This window comes from Seriola aureovittata, chromosome 23, assembly GCF_021018895.1.
Source record: "Seriola aureovittata isolate HTS-2021-v1 ecotype China chromosome 23, ASM2101889v1, whole genome shotgun sequence".
In the NCBI taxonomy this organism is placed as follows: domain Eukaryota; kingdom Metazoa; phylum Chordata; class Actinopteri; order Carangiformes; family Carangidae; genus Seriola; species Seriola aureovittata.
The window spans coordinates 8633766-8655901 of NC_079386.1; the positions used below are offsets into that span (position 1 = coordinate 8633766).

The 22136-nt window shown below is 40.8% G+C and overlaps 1 protein-coding gene across 2 annotated transcripts; it reads left to right on the forward strand.

Annotated features, from left to right (window-relative positions):
• Positions 1–1351: 1351 nt before the first annotated feature.
• LOC130164191 (synaptopodin-2) lies at positions 1352–22032 on the forward strand. Of its 2 annotated transcripts, XM_056368743.1 has the most exons (5): positions 1352–1569; positions 9019–9170; positions 10493–11280; positions 13090–16097; positions 19924–22032. In XM_056368743.1, the coding sequence occupies exons 1-5, from the start codon at positions 1462–1464 to the stop codon at positions 20521–20523; spliced, it is 4656 nt and encodes a 1551-aa protein (XP_056224718.1). In that variant the 5' UTR covers positions 1352–1461; the 3' UTR covers positions 20524–22032. The 2 variants fall into 2 exon arrangements, with proteins under 2 accessions (XP_056224718.1, XP_056224717.1); XM_056368742.1 differs by lacking the exon at positions 19924–22032 and having other exon boundaries at positions 1360–1569; positions 13090–18193.
• Positions 22033–22136: the final 104 nt, after the last annotated feature.

Genomic DNA, 22136 nt, shown 5'->3' on the forward strand with positions numbered 1-22136 from the left:
GAAGAGTCGTTGTCTGAATTCCTGGTTTTGGTCGATGTGGTTTTAGTTAACTTTACCAGAGTTTAAGTCGTGTCTGACCCAGTACGCATGCGTGAAACAGAGGGAACCCGCATACACGTCAGCATAGGGGATGTGGACATGCGTTTCATCATTACCTAGATACTGAACCGCCTTCACTCTCTGTTAACACAGAAACACATCCAAGAGAGACTAGATTTGATATGGATAAGGACATCAGAATAAAATGATTAAAGATTTCCTTAAATGCATTGATTAGGCAATGGATGGTTGAAGTTATAGGGCTACAAAACCTATATAATGTAGGCTATATAATATAAATAGGGATGCTGATACTACTGAGATATAGTCCCAAAAACACATTAATCAATGTTTGTGTGATTTTTCCAACATCTTTATGAAAGAGGAGACTAGGTATGGTTGTAACATGGGATAGTTGTAATACCAACAATTCCAGCAAACAGGGATAACATAGGAGTCATATGATTATTTCAGTGTTTACCCACCGCCTCCCTTGGTTTTCAAGGGTGGAAACATGCACATACAGATTCTATAGAGAAAAAAATGATTTTGAGGTAGAAAGTAAATTTTTTGACCAAATCTAGATATATTTTGTTTAGAACTTTTAATATTGCAGGTAAATGTATAGAGTAAATAGTTCCTCAGGCTAAATATGATGCATTTTCCCCTGGTAATTCCAAACCACTATGCTAATACAACTAAAACAATGGCTGACAGGGGTGGTGTGGGTTGTAACAAATCAATCAAAGAGAACATTATTTTATTTTAATAATTTCACAGAATGCCTTGGCAGTGGAAAAGAGAGAGTGACAGAGATGTTCCTGTCAATGTTTTGAAAAAAAAAGAGTCAAAATCACGTTGACACCTTTGACTTTAGCCCTCAGTTTCTAAAAAAAATTGGCTATATCCCTAATTTTGAAGTAATCTCACTGGTGAAAAAACACAACAAACACTAAAGCCAAATCAGACAGATTTATAGATAGGATGAGATGGGTGTACCATGCCTTTCTGCTGCAATAGTGTTTAAATTATCACACTTTTACCTGTGCAAGAATACACAATCTCATGTTGCTGGGAAAGTCTATATTACATTTGTGATACTATTTTTGTCATTTGTAGTATTTATCTAGGCTTCTGTGGCTTTTATTGGCCAAGTTTATTAGGATGCTATACCCGGGGGTGTTTGGCGGCGTGCAGCGTACAAGTTTAAGAGCTCTCCAGGACAAACCACCAGTTGCGTGCAACGCCTGCAGGCGGGCCTGTGCGCCGTGACGTTTCCAAAGCGGGCTGGACTCAGGGAGCGCTCAGATGATGGGGATTATACAGCGGTTCGGTGGAGGTGGTTTTTCGTTAAGTGCTGGAGGTCTGGCTGTCAGCTCGATGACCGCGCTGTGGAGGTTTGGCTGAGGAGCTGTGCGCAGCATGGGCACCGGGGATTACATCTGCGTAACACTGCGTGGGGGTGCACCCTGGGGATTCACCCTGAGAGAAGGAGAGGGTGACACCTACAGACCTTTCCTAATTTCCCAGGTATCTATCTATCTATCTATCTATCTATCTATCTATCTGTCTATCTATCTATCTATCTATCTATCTATCTATCTATCTATCTATCTATCTATCTATCTATCTGTCTATCTATCTATCTATCTATCTATCTATCTATCTATCTATCTATCTATCTGTTCTGTGCTCTATTTCCTAATATCAAGTTGTTATTTTTTTGTTATTGTTGAATCACCTGAGAATCTTGGGCTCCCCCTGCAAAACGAAAGTTTTACTTGTGTTATTGTTGGATATTGGAGATCTTATGAATTCTCCAGTTTGCATTACAAGAGCCATATCAGTTTTGATGGAGTTTTGTTGAGTCATACACTGAAAAAAAAATCTATTTTTTTCTTAAATTGAACAGTCCCTGGTGGGAGAAAATTTATTCGGAGCACTGCGTGTCACTGCATTTTTGTGTGCGTTGGCTGTGTTTTGGTGGAGATTCCTCGGGACCCTTATATGGTCAAGGCCAAGAAAGAGTGTGAAGCCGAGGGCAGTGTGATCTGTTATCACTGACAAAGATTATAGCAAGAAGGCAAAACGTTCTTCAGATGAGTAACTAACCCGAAGAGTAAAAGGTATGTGGGTTATGTAGGAAAAGCAATGCACACAAACATAACACTCTTGGAGGTTTAGTTGAAACTAACCACTTTAAAAGAAGATGCAGGTGGTTACAGGGGGGAGGACATAGGCAAATTTAAGTTCTGTAACACTTTAGCTACATGGCATTTGTTTAACCTGATAGTATGGTAATAAACCATAGGTGCAGTAGAGGAGTTCATCCTCCCACTGGTGATGAAACCATTTATTTTATGATGCATTTACGTACATGGTTTAAGAGGAACATGGATGGTACATTGATAACATTGATCATAGTGTTCTTCTCTTTTTTTTTCTTACATATTTTTAATACTTTTGCCCATGTTGTCATAACACATGCAAAGATGTGTAACTGAACAACATCATGACCAGATTTGGCAAGTCCTTTTGACATTCTACTTGACATCTATACTGTCCATAATGTCAGCAGTGCTGCACAAGCTAAGGCACTGAAGTCAATAATCTACGACTGCAGGGAATGAGCATTTGTGCAAACCTCCAAACAACTTGCTTTTGTTATGCTCCGATTGTAAAGTTTTATTTCAGGTTTTCAAAAGATAAGTCATGTTAGGTTCACAATAATTTTTAAAGGCATGCATTTGATCTTAAGTGTGATCCTTCTCTTACTTTTCTCAAAGTGAGTTTCAAGATGTTTCATTGTGATGTGTATGTGCAACGAGAAAGGTAAAGCCAGGTTTCTTTATTTTGAAGAGCAGTAGAGATTCTATATATGGTATAGTAACGCATGTTCACAAGTACTTAAGCTGCACAGATCCCTCATCAGCTTGTCCTCCATGTAGTGAAGATGTAAATGTTTTTGTTAAGCGGCATTCCTGTGACATCAAAGCTCCAGCAGAAGAAAGCACCCTGAAAGCATAAATAGCTCATCTTAATGACAGACACTTAACCTGTTTCAAACATTTGAAACTGCAATTCTGAAGTTCATTTGTGACTTTAATTGTAATTTTTGTATAACTGTATATATTATTTCCACACTACCCAGCATGAGGGTCTCTTTAGATTAGAGTAAAAAGACACTCAGAAACGTCTAGGCTGAAAGAAATCTTTATCATTGAGTTCTGGCATTTAGTGAGTGGCTTATTTCAGAATAAAAGTACAAAAAAAGAAAAAATATTAGGACTCTGTTAAAATTGTTTCCATAAGTTATATTGAAATATACGAACAAAGGGACATAAAGATAAAATCACACATGTAGGTCACATACAACTTCAAGTTCCAATCAAATACTTTCCACCAACTAATTCCCATAGATTCACGGCAAATCTAACAAGCCTGTCTTCATCCAAACAAATACAGTCAACGTAACCCTTACAAAATGCTTTGCCAAAAAGTAGCAGCATCAGTGAGGTTCAGTAAGCAAAACAACTGTAAAAGTCCTCTGTCCTTTACCCCACATGGGAGAATGCCTCCTACTTCAATGCTTGTTTAAGCTTTAAGCTTTCTCTTGAAACTTTACTATCTAACTTTAGACATAAATGTTGTGTTTAGCATCAAAAGTGTTCTCATTTGTTACATAAGAGTCTTGTGAATACACAGGATTTAAGTGTTTGCCTATTAAAGTGAAGTAGCTACATATGATGCATATGCCTCAGTCTGGGACATCTGGGGGTTTTAGTCAACCTCATCTGGAAGGCATAACTCTAAACATACCTCCAAACTCTTCTTGTGGGAAGGACAGAGAGCAACGTCTGTTAGTTAAAAGTCGAACAAAGCAAACATACCAAGGTCATGACAAACTCTTAAGCTAGAGGTTCTCCTGTGTCTGATAAAATTTTTTTTTTTTTCTTAAAAGCTTTTGTTGAATGTAGTGAAAACAATGTTTTGTTTCTTGAGAGAAAGTGATTGTTCAGTGCACTGACAGGCAGTACAGTGTAAGGGCACGGGGTATCCACTCTTAAAAGGTTCTTTCCATATAAGGGAAGCCTTATTTTTCTTCTTTGTTGGAGTCATGGCCTGAGTACAAAGTTGATGAGGTCACTTTATTTTTAAAGCTACAGAAACTGCACAATACAACATTTCGCAAGTCCTGACCCACAAATACACCAACGCACCTTTAGAAAAACATGGAGCAATTTACATCTGATCTGTGATAACAATGTTTGTGCACTTTTTCGACGTCTTAGCAAAAGTTTTTAAAAAAAACTTTGTGATGTAATATGTATTAATACTGCACAGATATTCAGAAATAGAAATTACTGAAATCATCCCAACCTGAGCAGCAGACGTTTTGGCCTGCTAATCTCTAAAATATGTCATCTTGGTATGTGGAGTGTCAACATGCATCAGATCAGTTATGGAACACTGAATGGCAAAGCAAATGTAATCTTCTAAAATCTAACTTTAGGGACTAGCAGGATTCTGCCCATTAAAATTAATTATAGCTAAAATGAACTAATCCAAATGATATTTAAATTTGATTAAGTTGTATTCATAGCCTGAATTAGAAGTCCTCTTTGCCTGGATTATCTTGCCCTTTACAGAGCAAAGAGGGCTCTTGTTGCTGATGTTTCAGCCCTAATACAGCACCATAGGAACCTTATTAAGCTGCCAAGCAATCAGGAAAATGCCATTGCCTCGTTCATTCAGTGCCGTTGTCCTGGAGTAAACAAAGCGCTCCACAGTTCCTTCCATTACTGGAGTTTTGGCATTTGTGTTTTTCAGCAAAACATCTACATCCTGGTCCCGGGAGAGAGCAGTGATCTCAGATGATGACTGTGCCAGTTTTTCCCCCTTTACATTTCACATCATCTAAACAAATTAAGGCCAATACTCCAACAGGTTTATATTCTGATAATATAGTAGTGAGTTACAGTGTTCCTGGCTGTGAATGCTCTTTGCCATTGACACGCAAAAGTGAGGCCAGGGGGACACACCAGATAAGAAAATACTAGACATCTACATTAATAGTAATAGTGTTTTTATATTTGTCAAAATGAGCGTTTAAATTGTAGAACAATGAGGTAAAGCATCAACACATTTAAACATGTATGAGTCATGTTTCTCCCCCTTACCTGAAGGCACAGGTGCTTGTTATAGTGACCTCATGATTTGTATATACTGTATATGTATGGCATTTGTCACTGATCTGGAACTAGGTCACCACATGTCCCCATATATCATCTTCTCATGAGATAAGTCTAGATGAGCTTAGTGACCATATATTTCAACTAACCCAATGGGTTTTAAAACTGTTTATTTAACTTAAGAAGTAGAAGACTTCTCACAAACTTTTAAAGGAACACTTTATCCTTCAATTTATCTTAAAAATTCCACATTGCCAAACTTGGAGATACATGGTTTTCTTTGGACAGCAACTTATCCATAACTGTATTCACATGAAGATTATTTCTTCTGTTAAGATTGTCAAAGTAAACATCTGTGCTGTCAGTCATTTCTTATCAAAATAACTCATATTATCAATACTATCAACATATTGTCCATGTAGGCTGCTTTCCAAAATAAATCCACGTTAGAAAACCAAAATTAAGAAACATTTGGGCAAAGCTAAAGCGATCGGGAGCCCTTGAATAAACACTCCAATAATTACAATACAATTCAGTAAAATAGAATGCAATATGTTTTCAATTTCTGGCCCTCCGATGGAAAATATTCTGCTTATAAGACAGAAATAGAATAGATGGGTGAATGAAGAGATTAAATGTAACTATCCTCCCCACATGGTGTAAGTGCTACCTGTAAAGCAGCTGGAAAATATTGTTAAAACATAATTGCTTAAAGCTGTGAAAGACAGGAACTGCCGGGAGCTACGTGATCACATTATGCAGCCCCGTATTTCCTGTGATTTTCCGTTGTGTTTAAACCTATTAAACAGATAATTTGAAAATGGGCAACTCAGGATAACACAGCCATATAATGTTGTCTAATTGTGGCCCCATATGATGTAAATTCTGATATTCATGGCAATCAGGTATTTTTAGAAAGCACTTTATTTGAAGAAAACTGTCCAACACTGTTTATGCTTTCCCGTCTGACACCTACAGTAGCATTTATTAGCTGCTCTTTCCAGCCCAATTAATGCAAACCGTGTCTCTCTTTACAAGCAGTTTATGACCAACAAGATTGAGATACTAGGTGGTATTCACCTCCTTTGAACATTGCAATGACTCCCTGTGTATCTTTGTATTGCGAGGAGAGAAGACGACAAATATTTCCCTTCCTTTTTTGGAGCATGAGTGGTTGCTGTGGCTTTCCAGACAACCCGTCATCCCTGTAGTGAGGTGTAAGTCCCCATAGTCAGGCTCACTGGCTGCCTTATAGGGCCTGTTTGTGCACTGTTAACTCTTAGAAACTCAGTGATGGAGTCAGATAGGGTTTTACCTGAAACATACCAGCTCTATAAAGTAACTCATAAAATACTTGTATATATTGTCTCATTTTATTGCCCTGGTTCTTGCTTACGGTAGACTCTGGCTTTTTGTTGAATCCAAAGAGGTGTGGTCTAAACCTTCCCCTGAATTACAAATGATGAAACAAAAGATGCACCAAAAGTAAGTACATTTCTGAATCCATGCTCTGCACTTGGAATACATTCACGCAATCATATATTTTTGGACATAAACTGCAGTGTAACCATGCGTGGATTCTCGTCAGCAGTAAAGGGTGTGTGTGTGTGTGTGTGTGTGTGTGTGTGTGTGTGTGTGTGTGTGTGTGTGTGTGTGTGTGTGTGTGTGTGTGTGTGTGTGTGTGTGTATATGTGTGTGTACATTGCCATCTAGTGACAAGGTTGTTTCACTGCAAGTTTTCTAGAGTTGGATGCATGTTCATGGAGGTGGCTGTTGCAAAAGGACAGCAATCAGTATTTCCAAAATGTAAAGCATATTTATAATAAAGTCTAGATTTTTTTGTAGAATTATAGCATTATTTATCCTGACATTACTACAACAAACCTGGGTTGGATTACTAACAACTTGGTTTTTGATCTTTAAAATATAGCTTTTCCGTTTGGGTAAAACTAGTAAATAGTAAACAAGTATAGGACAAAGATATCACTTACACTTTCTTGTTAGAAAATAGCGAGAGGGATAACCTTGGTTGTTTTCATTTTTAAAGTGCCTGAGCTGTGAGCTGTGAGCTGTGAGCTGTGAGCTGCTCCACAATTTATGTGGCTGCTTCTTGCCAGGAGGCCCTTCTGGGTAACTTTAATATAAGAACCCAGGGAGACTGTTTTGGTTTCGTGATGGTGTAGTTCATCCTGCAGAGAGAGCTGCCACGGTAGCGAGGGGACATTAGTATGATCGATGCAGAGCGGCGCGATCATTTACTCAGCTCAGTGTCACCAAAGGTTAACCTGTATTGACTCTGAAGTATCATAAACATTACCGTGTAAATGTGCAAATTAATCCTTTAGAGGAATTAACCAGGACCTAGATTAAGATGCATGACTTCATTATGGAGAATGAGTGGTGTGGTTGTGGATTATCATTTTTATGGCATTTTGTCTTTATTTCACTGTTGACAGACAAGAATCATGGGGGGGGGGGGGGGGATGGATTACATGCAACAGGAATTACACTGGAGATGTCACGGAGCGCATGTTAAAACACCCACTATTATTTGTTCATTTTGAAGTGACAACCAATCTCAAGACATCAGCAAAGCATTGCAGATGTTCCAAACCCACCTAAAGCTATTTGTTTGTAGCACTTGCAAAATATCATGACATATTTCCAGAGAGCATATCCTTTAATTGCATGGAGCTGAAGTAATCATTTATCCCCTTGCCAGTATAAGTGGCCTTTTGTGCAAAATTTATGGGGTATTTCTCCTTATTAAATCCTCTTATTAATGAACCCTTTTATAGGCCTCGGGAACCAATTACAGGAGAACAAAACCATCAGTCATTAGTTTAACTGTGTAAAGAGATGCCCTTTAAATGGATCTGAACAGAGCTGGCCGACAGCTATGATATGCAGCTGCATGGTTAAAATATAAGGTAGAATTGTCACTTTTATGATTGTACATCTAGCCTTTGTCTTCCCTATCAGTGACACTAATTGCACATTGGAGTGGTGTTGCTTGACTCTACAGTGACTTGTTGATCGTGTGATTTTAGAGTTAATTTCCAAATTTTTTGAATTAATTTGGATAAAAGGCTACAACCTCATCTCCCACGTTCTCATATTTTAGAGTCAATATCTGTCTAAAATAATGATCCAAGCTAAAAACATGTTTTCATATGATTCACTAAGGATGTACGTCATGTAGGCTGTCACAGGGAATTATTGCCTCTACACACATTATCATGCATGTCTGGCTTGAGTTTAATACAGGTCACATGTTGCCCATTTAGCATTCTTAGGAAGCCTTGTTTTATCTGTCCACATTGCACTGAGCTTAGTGCTAAACATGAATCACTGTTTATGTTTTCTCATTTTGTTCTCATGAGAATACATAATGCATCTTCACTCCTTTAGATAATCCAAAAATACTGTTAAAATACTACTGTCCTTTTGCTTTCCCAGATCCAAATGGATTTATTTTGCTGACCTTGGGTAGAGGTTTCTGTCTTCTGACCTCAGTACAAACTGACAATGTTTTAAAGAACATTTATTTTCACTTTCTCTAAACAGCAGCACACATAGGTGGGCTGTATGTGAAGGTTAGATTACAATTTTACACTTTGCAACTGTTCAACATCTTAATCTGAAGGAGCACATTTGCATTTTGGGGTCATCACCAGCTATCGATACTATTAACTGATGCTTCTCATCTGCTGTGGATGAATGGTGGTAATAGCCACTGAACCAGCGTGTGATTAGTCTTTTCTTACTATGACGCTGTCATCCACAGGTAGAAGAAGGTGGCCGTGCCTTCCTGGCTGGAGTGCAGGAAGGCGATGAGGTGGTGTCACTCAATGGAGAGCCATGTGCTGATCTCACCCTTTTACGAGCCTTTGCCCTCATCGACACATCGATCGACTGCCTGCAGCTGCTCCTCAAAAGGTAGAGCCACATCCCAGCCATTAAATTCATGAGAGCAAAGTGGTACCGAAGGAAAATCTATGAATTGCAGAAAACATAACACAAGCAGATCACATTGGAAAATATCTGTACAAGACTACAATATCTATGAATCATGACAACTGAGCCATGCTATAGATCCTTTGTGTTCACAACATCAATGCAAAATCATTATAGCATGACTGTATTAGCATTTAGAAAAGCCTGTTTTATGACCTGCAACCTTTTGCAGAGTTGTGCTGACCTTCCAACTGGCATTGCCAGTGTTACAGATTTGTGTGTCTGACTTGACATGCAGCTGCCCAGCCATTACTCAGTGGGCACTGCCAGTGTGTTTATCAGGGTGACATGTCCTCAAATATTGCTGCACGTGCCCATGTTTAACCTGCATAGGGATAAACAGTTTCAGTAGGCATATTAAAGTGGAACCTAGTTCTTGAATCTAGTTCTTTTCTGATTTTTTTTTTCTTTGGAACTTTTTTATTTAATTGTTTCATTATTTTACAGAACAATGCATGGCCTGATATAGGACCCCATACCATAAAAATAAAATAGAAAAAATAAAATATATTAATTTGTAATTTTTCTGATTTAACGTAGTATTCTTTGTGGCTATCACAGGAATGTAAGCACAGTACAGGAGTTTTATTAACACTGTTTCTATGACAGCATAGATCCTGTCTCCTCAGACATGGAGAGGAGATGACCTCAACTTGTTGAGCTGTCAAAATGTATTATGATGTGTTCACAGTTGGACAAAAGGATTAGTCACTGAGATCTACTGTAATTGACTTCAATTCAATCATAGCAGTCACAGATAATGACATTCTGGCATCCATGCTATTCTCTCCTGACCTTGAAAGTAGAAATTAGGTAGAGCGATGTTGAAATGTGATTACTTTCCACTTCAGAGACCTGACCCTTTCATTTAACTTGCTGCTTGAAGATTAATCTACTTTATTACACTGACAACTTCAGCAGTGGAAGACAGGCTTTACTTTGTCAACATCTTTATGCCTCCAATCCTCAGTGATGATGTATTGCTTATTTAAATTGTGCTGATAATTTAATTACAAACAATAATTACTGATTTCTTATAGCGAAGGAAAAATAGAAAGAAATATATTTTATTTATATAAAATCAGATTCTTTTAAATGCATAAGTCCAAACTATTTCACCAGTACTCTTTTTAAGGAATACATGATGTAAGAAAGGACATTATCTCCTATTAATTTTAATGATCGATATTACATAATAGCTCTAACTAAGAATCACCTTTTGCTGTTCTCCTCTTCTCTGACAGACACTGCTCCATTCCCCCTGAAGACTATGAATCAGAAGAGGCATACTGTGGTGAGAGGTATTCCTCTGGCGATGCTTTAGAGAGCACCACCCTCCACATATTCTCCCCAAAGCACAGGTCCCTAAGCCCCAGGGAACTCTACATATCCGACTCCCAGAATGAGGCCTACTATGCGGAGTTGGACAGTGACAGACAGTTTCCCAAGAGACCCCAACTGCTTTCGACCCAGCTACATGCTCCCTCATCTGATGATCACAGAGCCCGGGAGTCTGTTTTTAAGGAAAAAGAAGTACGGCGGTGCTTCCCCCCTGGGGACATGGTCGAGCTCCAGGTGTCCCTGTCTGAGCAAACGTTGGACGAGGTGGGCTGCACATCTCTTGGGAGTGCTCGTGGGGTTGAGGGGGAACTCTTAAACAGAGAGTCTGTTGAGACTGTCCATACCACCACCATATCTCACTGTGTACCATGCTCTGTCAGAGAGCCGCTCAGCCAGCATGGGGTGGTGCTCAGCTCCCCTTCAATGCTGGGGCAGGTGGAGGTAATTTTGCAGCAGCCATCAGCTTCAGGAGCAGGGAGGGGCATCTTGAGTGTGGGTGGCCCCAGGGTCAGTGGAAGTGTTGGATCCCAAAGTGAAGGAGAAGAAGGAGGAGGGCACTGCGAGGGAGTTCCTGGGTCTTTTACAGTCTCATTTGGAATTCCCTCAGAGGAGGCGACACCAGGAGAAGATCAGGAATCTGATTCAGAGGGGGATCAAGACAAACCTAACAAGCATCGGGCAAAGCACGCCAGTAAGTATCTATGGACCACTTACATCTTCAGTTTTAGAGTTCTTTTTCCCTGTTTCCTCTGTGTTTTGAGTGTGTGGGTAATAAGGATCTATTATTTAAGGATCTGCAAGCTAATACGTAACTAAATTGCATTTGTCAACAACATGTGTGCATTCCAAATCCTGACAGTCCAGTGTGTGTACGTCTCAAAATAGGTTGTCTCTCTCACTGCATTTGGAGGAGGGTGCTCATTCCTCTGAATGGAAGCAGATACATCCGGGTCTAACCAGAATTACAACAGTATCAAAGTGGTGGTAGGGACGCAGAGCGCAGATAGGATGGTGACAATCAACAAAAGCTAAATATAAAGAATCAAAAGGGAAAGAGATGAATTGGAGTTTGAATTGATCATATGTAAGAAGATGCTACACTTTATAAAACATCTTTAACTACCCATTTCAAAAAGGCTTGATGATGAATATGGAGACTGAGGCATTCCTCTGAGCTGTGTAGAAGACATAAATATAACACCAGCACGCTGATGATGCCTGCAGAAGTGGCCCTTTGACAGACACCAGCATGTGCTCCCCTAGCCCGTTACCTGATCCTTTCAAACTGAGTGCTTTAACTGAGCTAAAAAAGTGAGTCCGTTGCTCACTCCCGCTGCCTCCTCCACCTTCAGGTTAGTCTTGCAGGAATACAAAAGAGTAAGGCTACTTGTTATTTTATTACAGCGTTGAATTGCTGGATGGTTTGAGAGAGTGTTTGTAGCATGATGTCTGTTATTGAATGGGTTTAAGTATCAACAAATGGGATAGATTTCAGAAGAACAGAAGGTTTTAAGTGGACAGTTGGTGAACATACAGATAAGGACTGGTAAAGACGCTTTGGTCCTGGTGAATTTATTGCATGCAGGCTATCTTTAATCTTCCTCAGTTGCTATTCCAGGCTACTTTATGGGAACTAACAACTGATTTAATGTAGTGCATTGTCTGTGAGCAAATGAGGATATTAGACATGGGTCAGAGATTTTCATAACTGCTTTACGGTTTGATGATTTATGTTCAAACAAATGAGCATTTGGAGTAATACAATAACAAATGAGAAAAAGTACATAGGATATAATATGAGTGGACTAAGAATATATGGAATGCATTATTTCTCATGTGAAGGAATCAGTTAATGGTTTTCTATTTGTTGTGTTCAGATCAGATCAACTACAGAACATACAGCATTAATCACTTATTAGTCTGTTTACAATTCAAATGTTTTTACTGTACATGTTGGATATATTTTTAAGACTTATTTTTTAGAAAGTTGATATCAGTATAATGTTACACACTGAAATGATTTGCTTAATGTTTTTGAAATTAACTTTTTTCACCATGTTGTCTGTGCAAGATCTACTTTTACTCTTCAAATGAGTCCTGAACCAAATGGGATTTATATGATAAAACATCATTTTAGTTTTAAACTGATAAAAAATAAAATTTAAAATAATTTAGTCAACTCCAATTACATAATCAATGTAGATACAGTGTGCAAGGGCTGCCTTGTTGTCCTTAAGTCAGTGATCAAAGATCTGAAAAGCACAAGTTGTTATTGATTGAAGCAGAGAAGCAAGCTGTTTCAAGCTGGGGTTTTTTCAAAAACTTACTCCAAACAGATTAAATGTTTAACAGTGTTTTGTGGTGGTCTTAACTCCCCTGTAAATTATTAATACCTATAGTTTCGGAAAGATATCCTTCCAAGTAAAGCATTTGTTGTGATTCCCCTGTGTAGGGCCCTTGTTTGTAAACACAGAATTCTCTCTATTCCTTCTCTCCACAGGACTCAGGCGTAGCGAGAGTCTCTCCGAGAAGCAGGTGAAGGAGGCCAAGTCCAAATGTAAACGTATTGCTCTCCTCCTCACGGCTGCTCCGCCCAACCCCAACAACAAGGGGGTGTTGATGTTTAAGAAACATCGGCAGAGGGCCAAGAAATACACACTTGTGAGCTACGGCACAGGAGAAGACGAACCAGAGTACAGCGACGAAGAGGACGAGGAAAACGACGACGACAAACAAGAAACCCACACTGTTGAATTTACCCTTGTGGCTCCTAGCGATTCTGAAATAGATAAGCATTTCTTCACTAATGCCCATAGTAGCAAAGGTGTGCTGACTATCAACTGGGACAAGGGTCTCCTTGAGATTGAGAGGAACCTGAACAACCAAGCTGAGATGGAGTGTTTGCCTGAAACTAAGGGCAAGGGTGCCCTAATGTTTGCCCAACGGCGTCAGAGGATGGATGAGATTGCTGCTGAACATGAGGAGCTTAGGCGCCAGGGGATTCCTGTGGAGGCAGTGCAGGAGAATGAAAAGAAGCACTCCTACCTGCAGTCCACAACAGAGGGCCAGGCTTACATGGATGTAAATATACACCAGCAAAGCCAACAGCAATACCAGCAATACCAAGAACAGCAGTACTATGAGCAACAACAGAGTTATCAACAGCAACAACAGAGCTACCAACAACAGCAACAGCAGACCTACCAACAGCAAGAACAAACCTACCAACAGCAGCAGCAGCAGCAATACCAACAGCAGTATCAGCAACAGCAGTATGAACAGCAGCATTATCAACAACAGCAAATGTATCAGCAGCAGCAGCATGAATATAATCAAGAGCAACAGCAAATACAGCAATATTCTACAAACTTTAATGGCACAGTCCAACATGAAACCAATGAAATGCAGAGTTCTTTCAGCAATCGCACAGCAAAGCCTTTCTCAGTTGAAAGCATGGCGGCAACCCATTATTCTCCTGCAATGAGTGGGACCAATCAAGATTCTGCAGGCCAAGGAGAGCAAATAGCTTCTCGTGATGAGCGCATCTCTACCCCTGCAATTAAGTCTGGCCTTTTGACTGATGCAAGGAGAAGAAATGTAGGCAAGCCCATGTTTACGTTTAAGGAAGCACCCAAAGTATCACCTAATCCAGCATTACTGAACCTCCTCAACAGGAGTGATAAGAAGTTGGGTTTTGAGTCAGGACCTGAGGAAGACTACCTTAGCCTTGGGGCTGAGGCTTGTAATTTCCTCCAGTCTCCAAGAGTTAAACATAAGACTCCTCCACCAGTGGCTCCAAAGCCTGTGATCAACCCCAGCTCTCCTCCTTGGTCCCCACAGATAGAAATGACCAACCAGGACACGGCTCAGCATGCTGAAAATAGTGTGTCCACACCTGCTGTAGCCCCCACCGAAGAAACTACCCCTGCTCCAGAACTAGAGCCAACCTCTGCACCTGCTCCTGAGCCCTCTCCCCCTCCTGCCCCCCAGGAGGCTCCTGCCAGCACTACCACAGAGGAGCAGCACACATGGACTCTCCAAGAGCCTGAATCTCAACAACAGCCTCAACAAATGACGGCTCAGGAAGAAAATGGTCCTATGAATTCTACCCTGCAGCCTGAGCCTGCTCCTGTGCCCGTGACTACCTGGGCTCCAGCCCAATCACAATCACAACAGCAATCTTCCAATTCCTGGCATCCAGCTCAAGTGCAACCCCAGGAACCACCTCCAAGTCAGTCCCCACCACAGCCACCTTGGGTGACACGTCAAACTACTCAGACCCAAGCACAGCCTCAACCCCCCACAAATACTTGGACCCCTCAAATTCAGCCATCCTGGAGTCAGCCTCAAGAGCAAGGACAAACCCAGACACATGCTCAGCCTCCCTGGGCCCAGCCTCTAGAGCAGCCACAGGCTCAGCCACCCTGGACACACTCTCATGAGCAGCCACACCCGCAGCAAATGCAACCAACTTGGGGTCAATCTCAAGAACCAATGCAGCAGCAGCCCCAGGCTCCATGGGCACAGCCATCACAAACAGACAGTCAGCCTCAACCACCATGGGTGCAACAACCCCAACAAAAACCCCAAGCACAACCTCCCTGGGCTCAGCAGGTTCAGCCAGAATCCCAGCCACAGCCGCCATGGGTTCACCAGCCACAGCAACAGGCTCCACAACAAGCATGGCCACAGGCCCAAGCATCAAGTCAGCCTCAACCACCTTGGGTATCAGGTCAGCCTCAACAGCAGCAGCAACCTTCAATTAATGCATGGGCTCCATCACAAGCTCAAGCCCAAGCTCAGCCACCTTGGATGCAAACAGCCCAACCACAACCTGAAGCGCAACCTCAAGCCAATTTGAATCCATGGGCACCAGTACCTACCCAGACACAGTCCCCACCATCATGGGCCCAGCAACCTCCAGAACATGGTCAGCATGCCATGAATTCTTGGGCGCAAGAGCAAAATCAGGCCCAACATCAACCACCTTGGGCTCAACCAGTTCCACCCCAGTCCACACCGCAACCAAACTGGCAACCATCCACTTCAAAGACTCCACCACAGCCACCAATGAGTACTGCCTGGGCTCCAGCTCAGACACAGCCTCAGACACCTGTGAATGTTTGGACACCAGAGTCACAGCAAACACCTGTAAATGTTTCCACATCAATGGTTAACAATCGTCCTTCTCCAAAACCTTGGCATCCATCACAAAATATCCCACAAATCCGCACTCCACCATCTCCACCACAGCGAATGCACTCTTTTAACATTGGTCAAAGAGCTTCACCACCCATCAACCCAATGGCCACTGTCTTAAACCCATCATCTGTAGGTTCATCTTTTGAAATGCCAGCTGTCAAAGGGAAAGGAGCTGATATGTTCGCCAAGAGGCAGTCTCGTATGGAGAAGTTTGTTGTGGACTCTGAGACTGTGCAAGCAAACAAGGCAAGCCGGTCAACATCGCCAGCTGCTTCTTTACCAACTGAGTGGAAATATACTCCCAATGTACGTGCTCCACCTTCACGGGCATATAATCCTATTCAGTCCCCTTCTTATCCCCCAGCAGCAACAAAGCAGGCCTCCCCAAATAGTCCTTCATCCAAAGCCAAGAAAAAAGGCAAAGAGAAACAAATGCCTGCCCCTAAACCCCTCAATGTTATAGATGTGATGAAGCATCAACCCTATCAACTTAATTCTTCCCTCTTTACCTTTGGCCCAGCAGCAGAGGCTCCCAAGCCCGCTGCACCTAAGCCTGAGTGTCCACCTCCTAACCCACCAGTTGAAAACCAACCAATTAGATATGAGCAAATGGCTCCCATGCAGCCAGCTGGACCATTTAATGCTCCATACCCCCAGCAGACCTATGGGATGCCCATGCAACCAATGATGCACGATGGCCACTACCAGCAAACCCCAGCTAATGTTTATGTTCCCCCCAGTACTTATCAGCAACCTCCTGCTGGTCCATACCAACAAGCATATAACCAACAGTATCAACAACCTGCCCCACCTGCTTATCACCCCCAAGCTACTCAGTCTGCAAACCCTCCCTACCAACAAGCACCACAGGTTCCTTACCAACCAGCCAGCAGCCCTCCCTACCTGGCAGCTCCATCTGTACCTTACCAGCCACAGCCTCCCAGTAGCTATGTTGCTCCTAGTTTCCCTGTGGCTGCAAGGCCGGAATCTGCATCAGGTGGCAATGTTGTAGCTGCCCCTAAGCCTAAATTTACAGCTAAAAAGAGCTCAGCTCAGGTTTGGAAGCCTACAGCAGTTGATAAAGAGTGATTCTAGTAGTAGTAATCATGACATGCTTGGTTTTGGTGCGAATCACAGGGTTGGTGCTCTTGCAGTCCACTGGCAAGTGGAATATTTTGAGCACATACAATAGCTTCTGTAATGACTATCTTCACCTCCACCTGCTCTTGTTATTGTCATAGGACAGAGCTTGATGGTTTCAAGAGCTAATACAAATGGCATCACAAACAAATTAAGAACATATGAAAACAAACGGGATGTAAGTATATCTTATCAGACACAATGGGAGCCAAAATAATTGATTAAAATAATGCGTATTGATGTTTCTCTATAAATGGATATATATATTATAAATTCACTATGGAAAATCAATATAAATTAATGTAATTTATGTAAAAGAATTTAAAGTGGTGGCAATATAAGAATGTAGGGGAGCATGATTCTCAGTGTGAAATGGAAGAAAAGAGAAAAAAAATCAGAAGTGAATGGTACTTGACAGTGACAACAGGAAGTTGATTTTTGAAAAGAAGAAAATGCAAAATATGCAGATTATTATTTGATAAACAAACAAACAAAAAAAACAACTAAAATACAATAAATAGATGAAGTGTAAAAAGAAAATAAAGTAGTGAGGGAGAAGGGTGGGGGCTGTAGGCTGTAATGATACCAAGCAGCAGGCTAAATTTGCAATGTCAGTGATGTCAGTACAAAGTACAGAGATTATGTAACAACTCTGTGGAGTTTCAAGTAACAGCTGGAGAAAATACAGCAGTACTTTTTACAAAAAGTGACAGCTAACACTGGCGTGGCTAAATCGCCAATGCTTGATTAGTAAACATTTTTCTTCAGTGCTTTTCTCCAGTGTCTTCTCTGTAGCACCTACTTAAGTGGGTTAGTTTTATTTTAAGCTTTTTACCAGCTGTTGCATCATGTTTGATACTATATTTAAACTGCCTCATGAGAGGGAGCACTGAGCTCCAGAGATAGTAGGCTTAAATTTCAACTTAAGCCTCAAGTGAAAGCTACTATCTCTCAGACCCCCATAGTATGTTTTTCTGATAACAGAAAAGTGTAGTGTAATGTAGTATTGCTCACTCTCCTTGCCTCACTCTTCCATGCATTGTCTCCTGCTTTTGTTTTATATGAATAGCTGATAAATACTATACAAAAGGAGAATTGTTGAAAGGCTAACCAGCCCAATAATGTTCACAAATATATTTTTGGTACAGGGCTGCTTTTGTTCTTTGTGTTCTTTTCTTTTTCCTTTTCCTTTGTGTGTTTCTCTTCATAGTGCACTTTCTGTATGATTCACTGCAGTGCCATTAAAATGTCTTTTATCCTTGTTTGGCTTTCTTTTCTTTTATCCTTTGAGCATGCTTTTTGGGTTTCTTCTATTTCTAGTCTCTTTTCATTTCATCTTGCTGAATTTCACAACTTTTCCACCTGTGCTATAAATAGTGACACAATTATTCTGTATTTGCTACCATTACATATGACTAACACTTATACTCTCTATATTTTTGCAGCAGTAATTCAAAATGAATCTGTTTTCAACAATAAAACAAAATACAGTTTCTTAAGAGCTTGTTAAGATCAGCCAGAGACACCTCATTACCAGAATCACCTACTTCTTCAGCAATTGAGGTGAATGCTTGAGAAGCACATTCCTGCAAAATGACTACCTGATGATGCATGTATGTATGTAGGTATTATTAGACTGGTGATTTCACTGAATACTGAAGACCTCACTGGTTAATTCTGGAGCTCAAGCGAGTGGGCCCCTGCTGAAACGTATATCCATGATGTGTCATGCATTTTCAGAGAGGGCAGTTGTTTAAGTGGGACTTTTAATGTCAAATCATGTGTTAAGTTGGCAAATTTCTGCAGCTATATCAGGAGGAATTAGATTCCTACTCACATGGCTAGAGTTGTTTATGACACACATCCATGCATCTTTATCTCAACCATATTTGTTTATTAATGAACTCTGAAGACAAAATTACATTGAAATATTTGTGTTATTTATGAAAAGACTAAAACCATGAACGTAAAATGAAATGGAGACAACAACCAAGACATTTCCTCAAGATTCAGAGACCACACATAAATATTTAGTCGCAATGTTAAATGTATCTGCAAACCTTACCTTAACCAGTGCAGATGTTCAAATTATAGATCAGATCATAGTTGAATTCAACCTTCCATTCTCAAATATATGGTCAAACTCCTTTAGTAGAATGAAAACATGACCTCAGATTGTCTACTAATCTACTCATCCATTCTTGTGTCTGCCTTAATCCAGGATAACACTGCCACAGGCATTTTAGGCCTACCCAGATACCTGAGTCTGCAGAGAATTTATTCCCCCTTCAGCTACAGTTCTCTCTTCTTTTTATGCCTGCACTCTCTTCTATTCTGTTCCTTCATTTTTGTCATCACTTGCCATCTGCTGATCTTACACATCTTTCACCAGATGATGGCAGCACTGCCTTTTCTGCGTGTCGACCATATCAAACAGAATGTATTGTCATAGGCAATGAGTGGCACAGAGGTGCCTTTTCAACCGACATAACCCTTGGCTTTCTAAGCATCCTGGTGGAGATTTTACTATTATGCATTCATCAGTTTCACCATCTTACTATTAGACTTTGAAAGTGTTGCTGTCTAGCGGATCAGATCCAATGAAGACGAGCTGAATGTGGCTTAATTTGGTAAGCCCATGCACTCTCATAAACCAGTTGTTCTGAGAAACGATCCACTCTGTTTGGACAAACGCTAAAGCACTGGGTTGAGGAGGCTTACTCTAGAATAGATGTCCAGAATAGGTTTAATAATAATAAGTGTCATAGAGCTTTTAGCGTTTATATATTTTTACACAAAGAGTAAATCAGAGTACATTTTCAAACATGAAATACGATATTAGAATAATTGTAGCACTTAAAAGGAATGTGTTGATAAAGAGCTATCATACTTTCCATCATTTTCCAAGCTGGTTTGATTTGGCTGGAGGGCCAGTCAGCCAAACTAAAATGAACCCTTACTAAAATAAACATGTCTGGATCTTTCTTTACAGGCACTTGGCAGGAGCTACTCGCTTTCCCCACCAGCCAGAGTGCCATCCACAGGCCAGAAGTCAGCTTCGACTTCTTCCTCCTCCAAGCCTCCGACTCGGGCCTCCACAACTCCCCCAGCGAGGCAGACGTCCCGGTTGGAGAAGGGCCACAAACCCCCTTCGCCCTGGGAGGCTGCCTCCCGGCATCCCCTGGGCCTGGTGGATGAAGCCTTTGCTTTCCAGAATCTCCACCAAACCCTCGCCTCAAACATCCGCTTGGCAGCCCAGCGCAAAATGCTGCCTGAGCCACCAGTAGAGTGGAAGGCCAGGGTGTCTTACCAAGCACCACAGAAAGCAGGCAGCCAGACTTGGAGCCAGAGCCAAAGCCGCAGCCAGAGCCGAGCTCCCCTGCCATCATTTGTGTCACCAACAAAGAGTGCTGTCTCCCCTACCACTGGTCATGCTGGTTACAGGTCCCTGCCCAGGCAGTGGCAGCCTCAGAGGTTTGTGACGGATGCAAACCTGGGGTACTCTGTGTCTCCCTCTGAGTATAAGAGGCCCTTGGGAAAGCAAACTTACAAGTCTGTGTACACCAGCAACACTTGGAGTTGGAGACGATAGGATACAACTAAACCTTTGTCAGCATAACACATTTGAGTATAGCTACAGCTACTACATTTAAAAAAAAAAAAAAGTTTTCTACTTTAATTTCTTTAAATCTTTAGTATAAAATCGTTTAGATGAAATATTTGCATGAGATAATCAAATGTGAAGAGAGATGATTACTCTTACAATGTATGGAGACTTCAAAAATGATTTTCAGTAACATTTAAGTGACAGCTATCTAGCTTGGTGAATACACTGAAGTGGGCCTGAGTATGTTGTTAGGAATGAATATACTGAGTGTAAATGAACATGTTGTGCTGAAAAAGTGGAAGGTTTTAAGTGATGATATAGAAACAGTATATCTGGATATGATGGTGACAGCTGACCGTTCAGTTAACCTTTCAAAATATACAAAATACTGTAAGTAATTATGGTGTCCTCAGAAAGCAGATATGAGAGGATGCTAAGAGTGAAAGAAAAACGGTGACCCACCCATCATATAGTAAATTGCAAGCAAAGATTGTTTCTTTAATTGTTTTGAGCTTGTGGATTTGCTGTCAATCATGGTTTCATTTTTTGCTGTGGATGTATGTATTTAGCATGCTGATTCTTGCAGTGAATATGCACCTTTTTTCTTTTTTGTTTTGCTATGTTTGTTTGATTTTCAGTCCATGAAACTTGACGATGGGCTCATGTGTGGTGTTTTCAGAGCAAGAAATAATTTCACAGTCAGAACGCAATTAGTGACGCATTAGGAGTGAGGCTTAAAACTTGGGGAAAGGTTAGTGCTATAACTCAGCATGTTGTGGGCGGACATGTTGTTATGTAAGCTCTAATAAGTGAGATTAATTCACTTATTTACCTGGTGCATTTTAATTAGTGCATTAGCATGTGGCCACTAACTACTCGGAGAAAGGGGGAGAGGGGGAAGATGAGAAGCCCAAAATGGCTGTTTCTGTTTCCAACACTTTATTAGTTGGCCACCTGGAAAGACAAGTGAATTGTTCCATTGCAGCCCACTGTATATAAGAAAAATGAGATGTGGTAAGTAGAAGGACAGTTGCATTTTAGTTGGGAGTGAAAGTAGAATAAAGGAACATTGATGAATCCTAATTAGAAGATTTTGTTTTAGTTTATGAGAACTGCTTAGTATGTAATGGGTTTGTGGCTTATGTTTGGTTTGGCCTTTTGCAATAGACTTGCAATCATCTCTATAAATTAAAACTAGGTTGGTGTTTCCACAGTGTGTACATAATGTCCTAATGTGATTCTCGCCAAGCAATCTCATGAACATAAATAAGATTTATCACACAGCATTGTGCTGTTTCTCAACTGACGCACTGAGCATCCTGACATGCTGTAGTGTATTTGTGATCCTTTCACTGTATTGCTTCCATTCAAACAGCGCTTATTATGGTTATAGTACAATACCAGTTATCAATATCTGTTCAAACCTAATTCAGATATAGATTCACATGAAGCATTTTTCAAAAATAAATGCAGCAGAATAGCACTATTTCACAACTTGCACTGTGTGTCTGTGCTCTTTGCTCTTTATTCCAAGCATGAAATACTTTGCTCTGGGCCATTTGTTGCTTGCTGTACCATCCCATGAAGCTTATTGTATG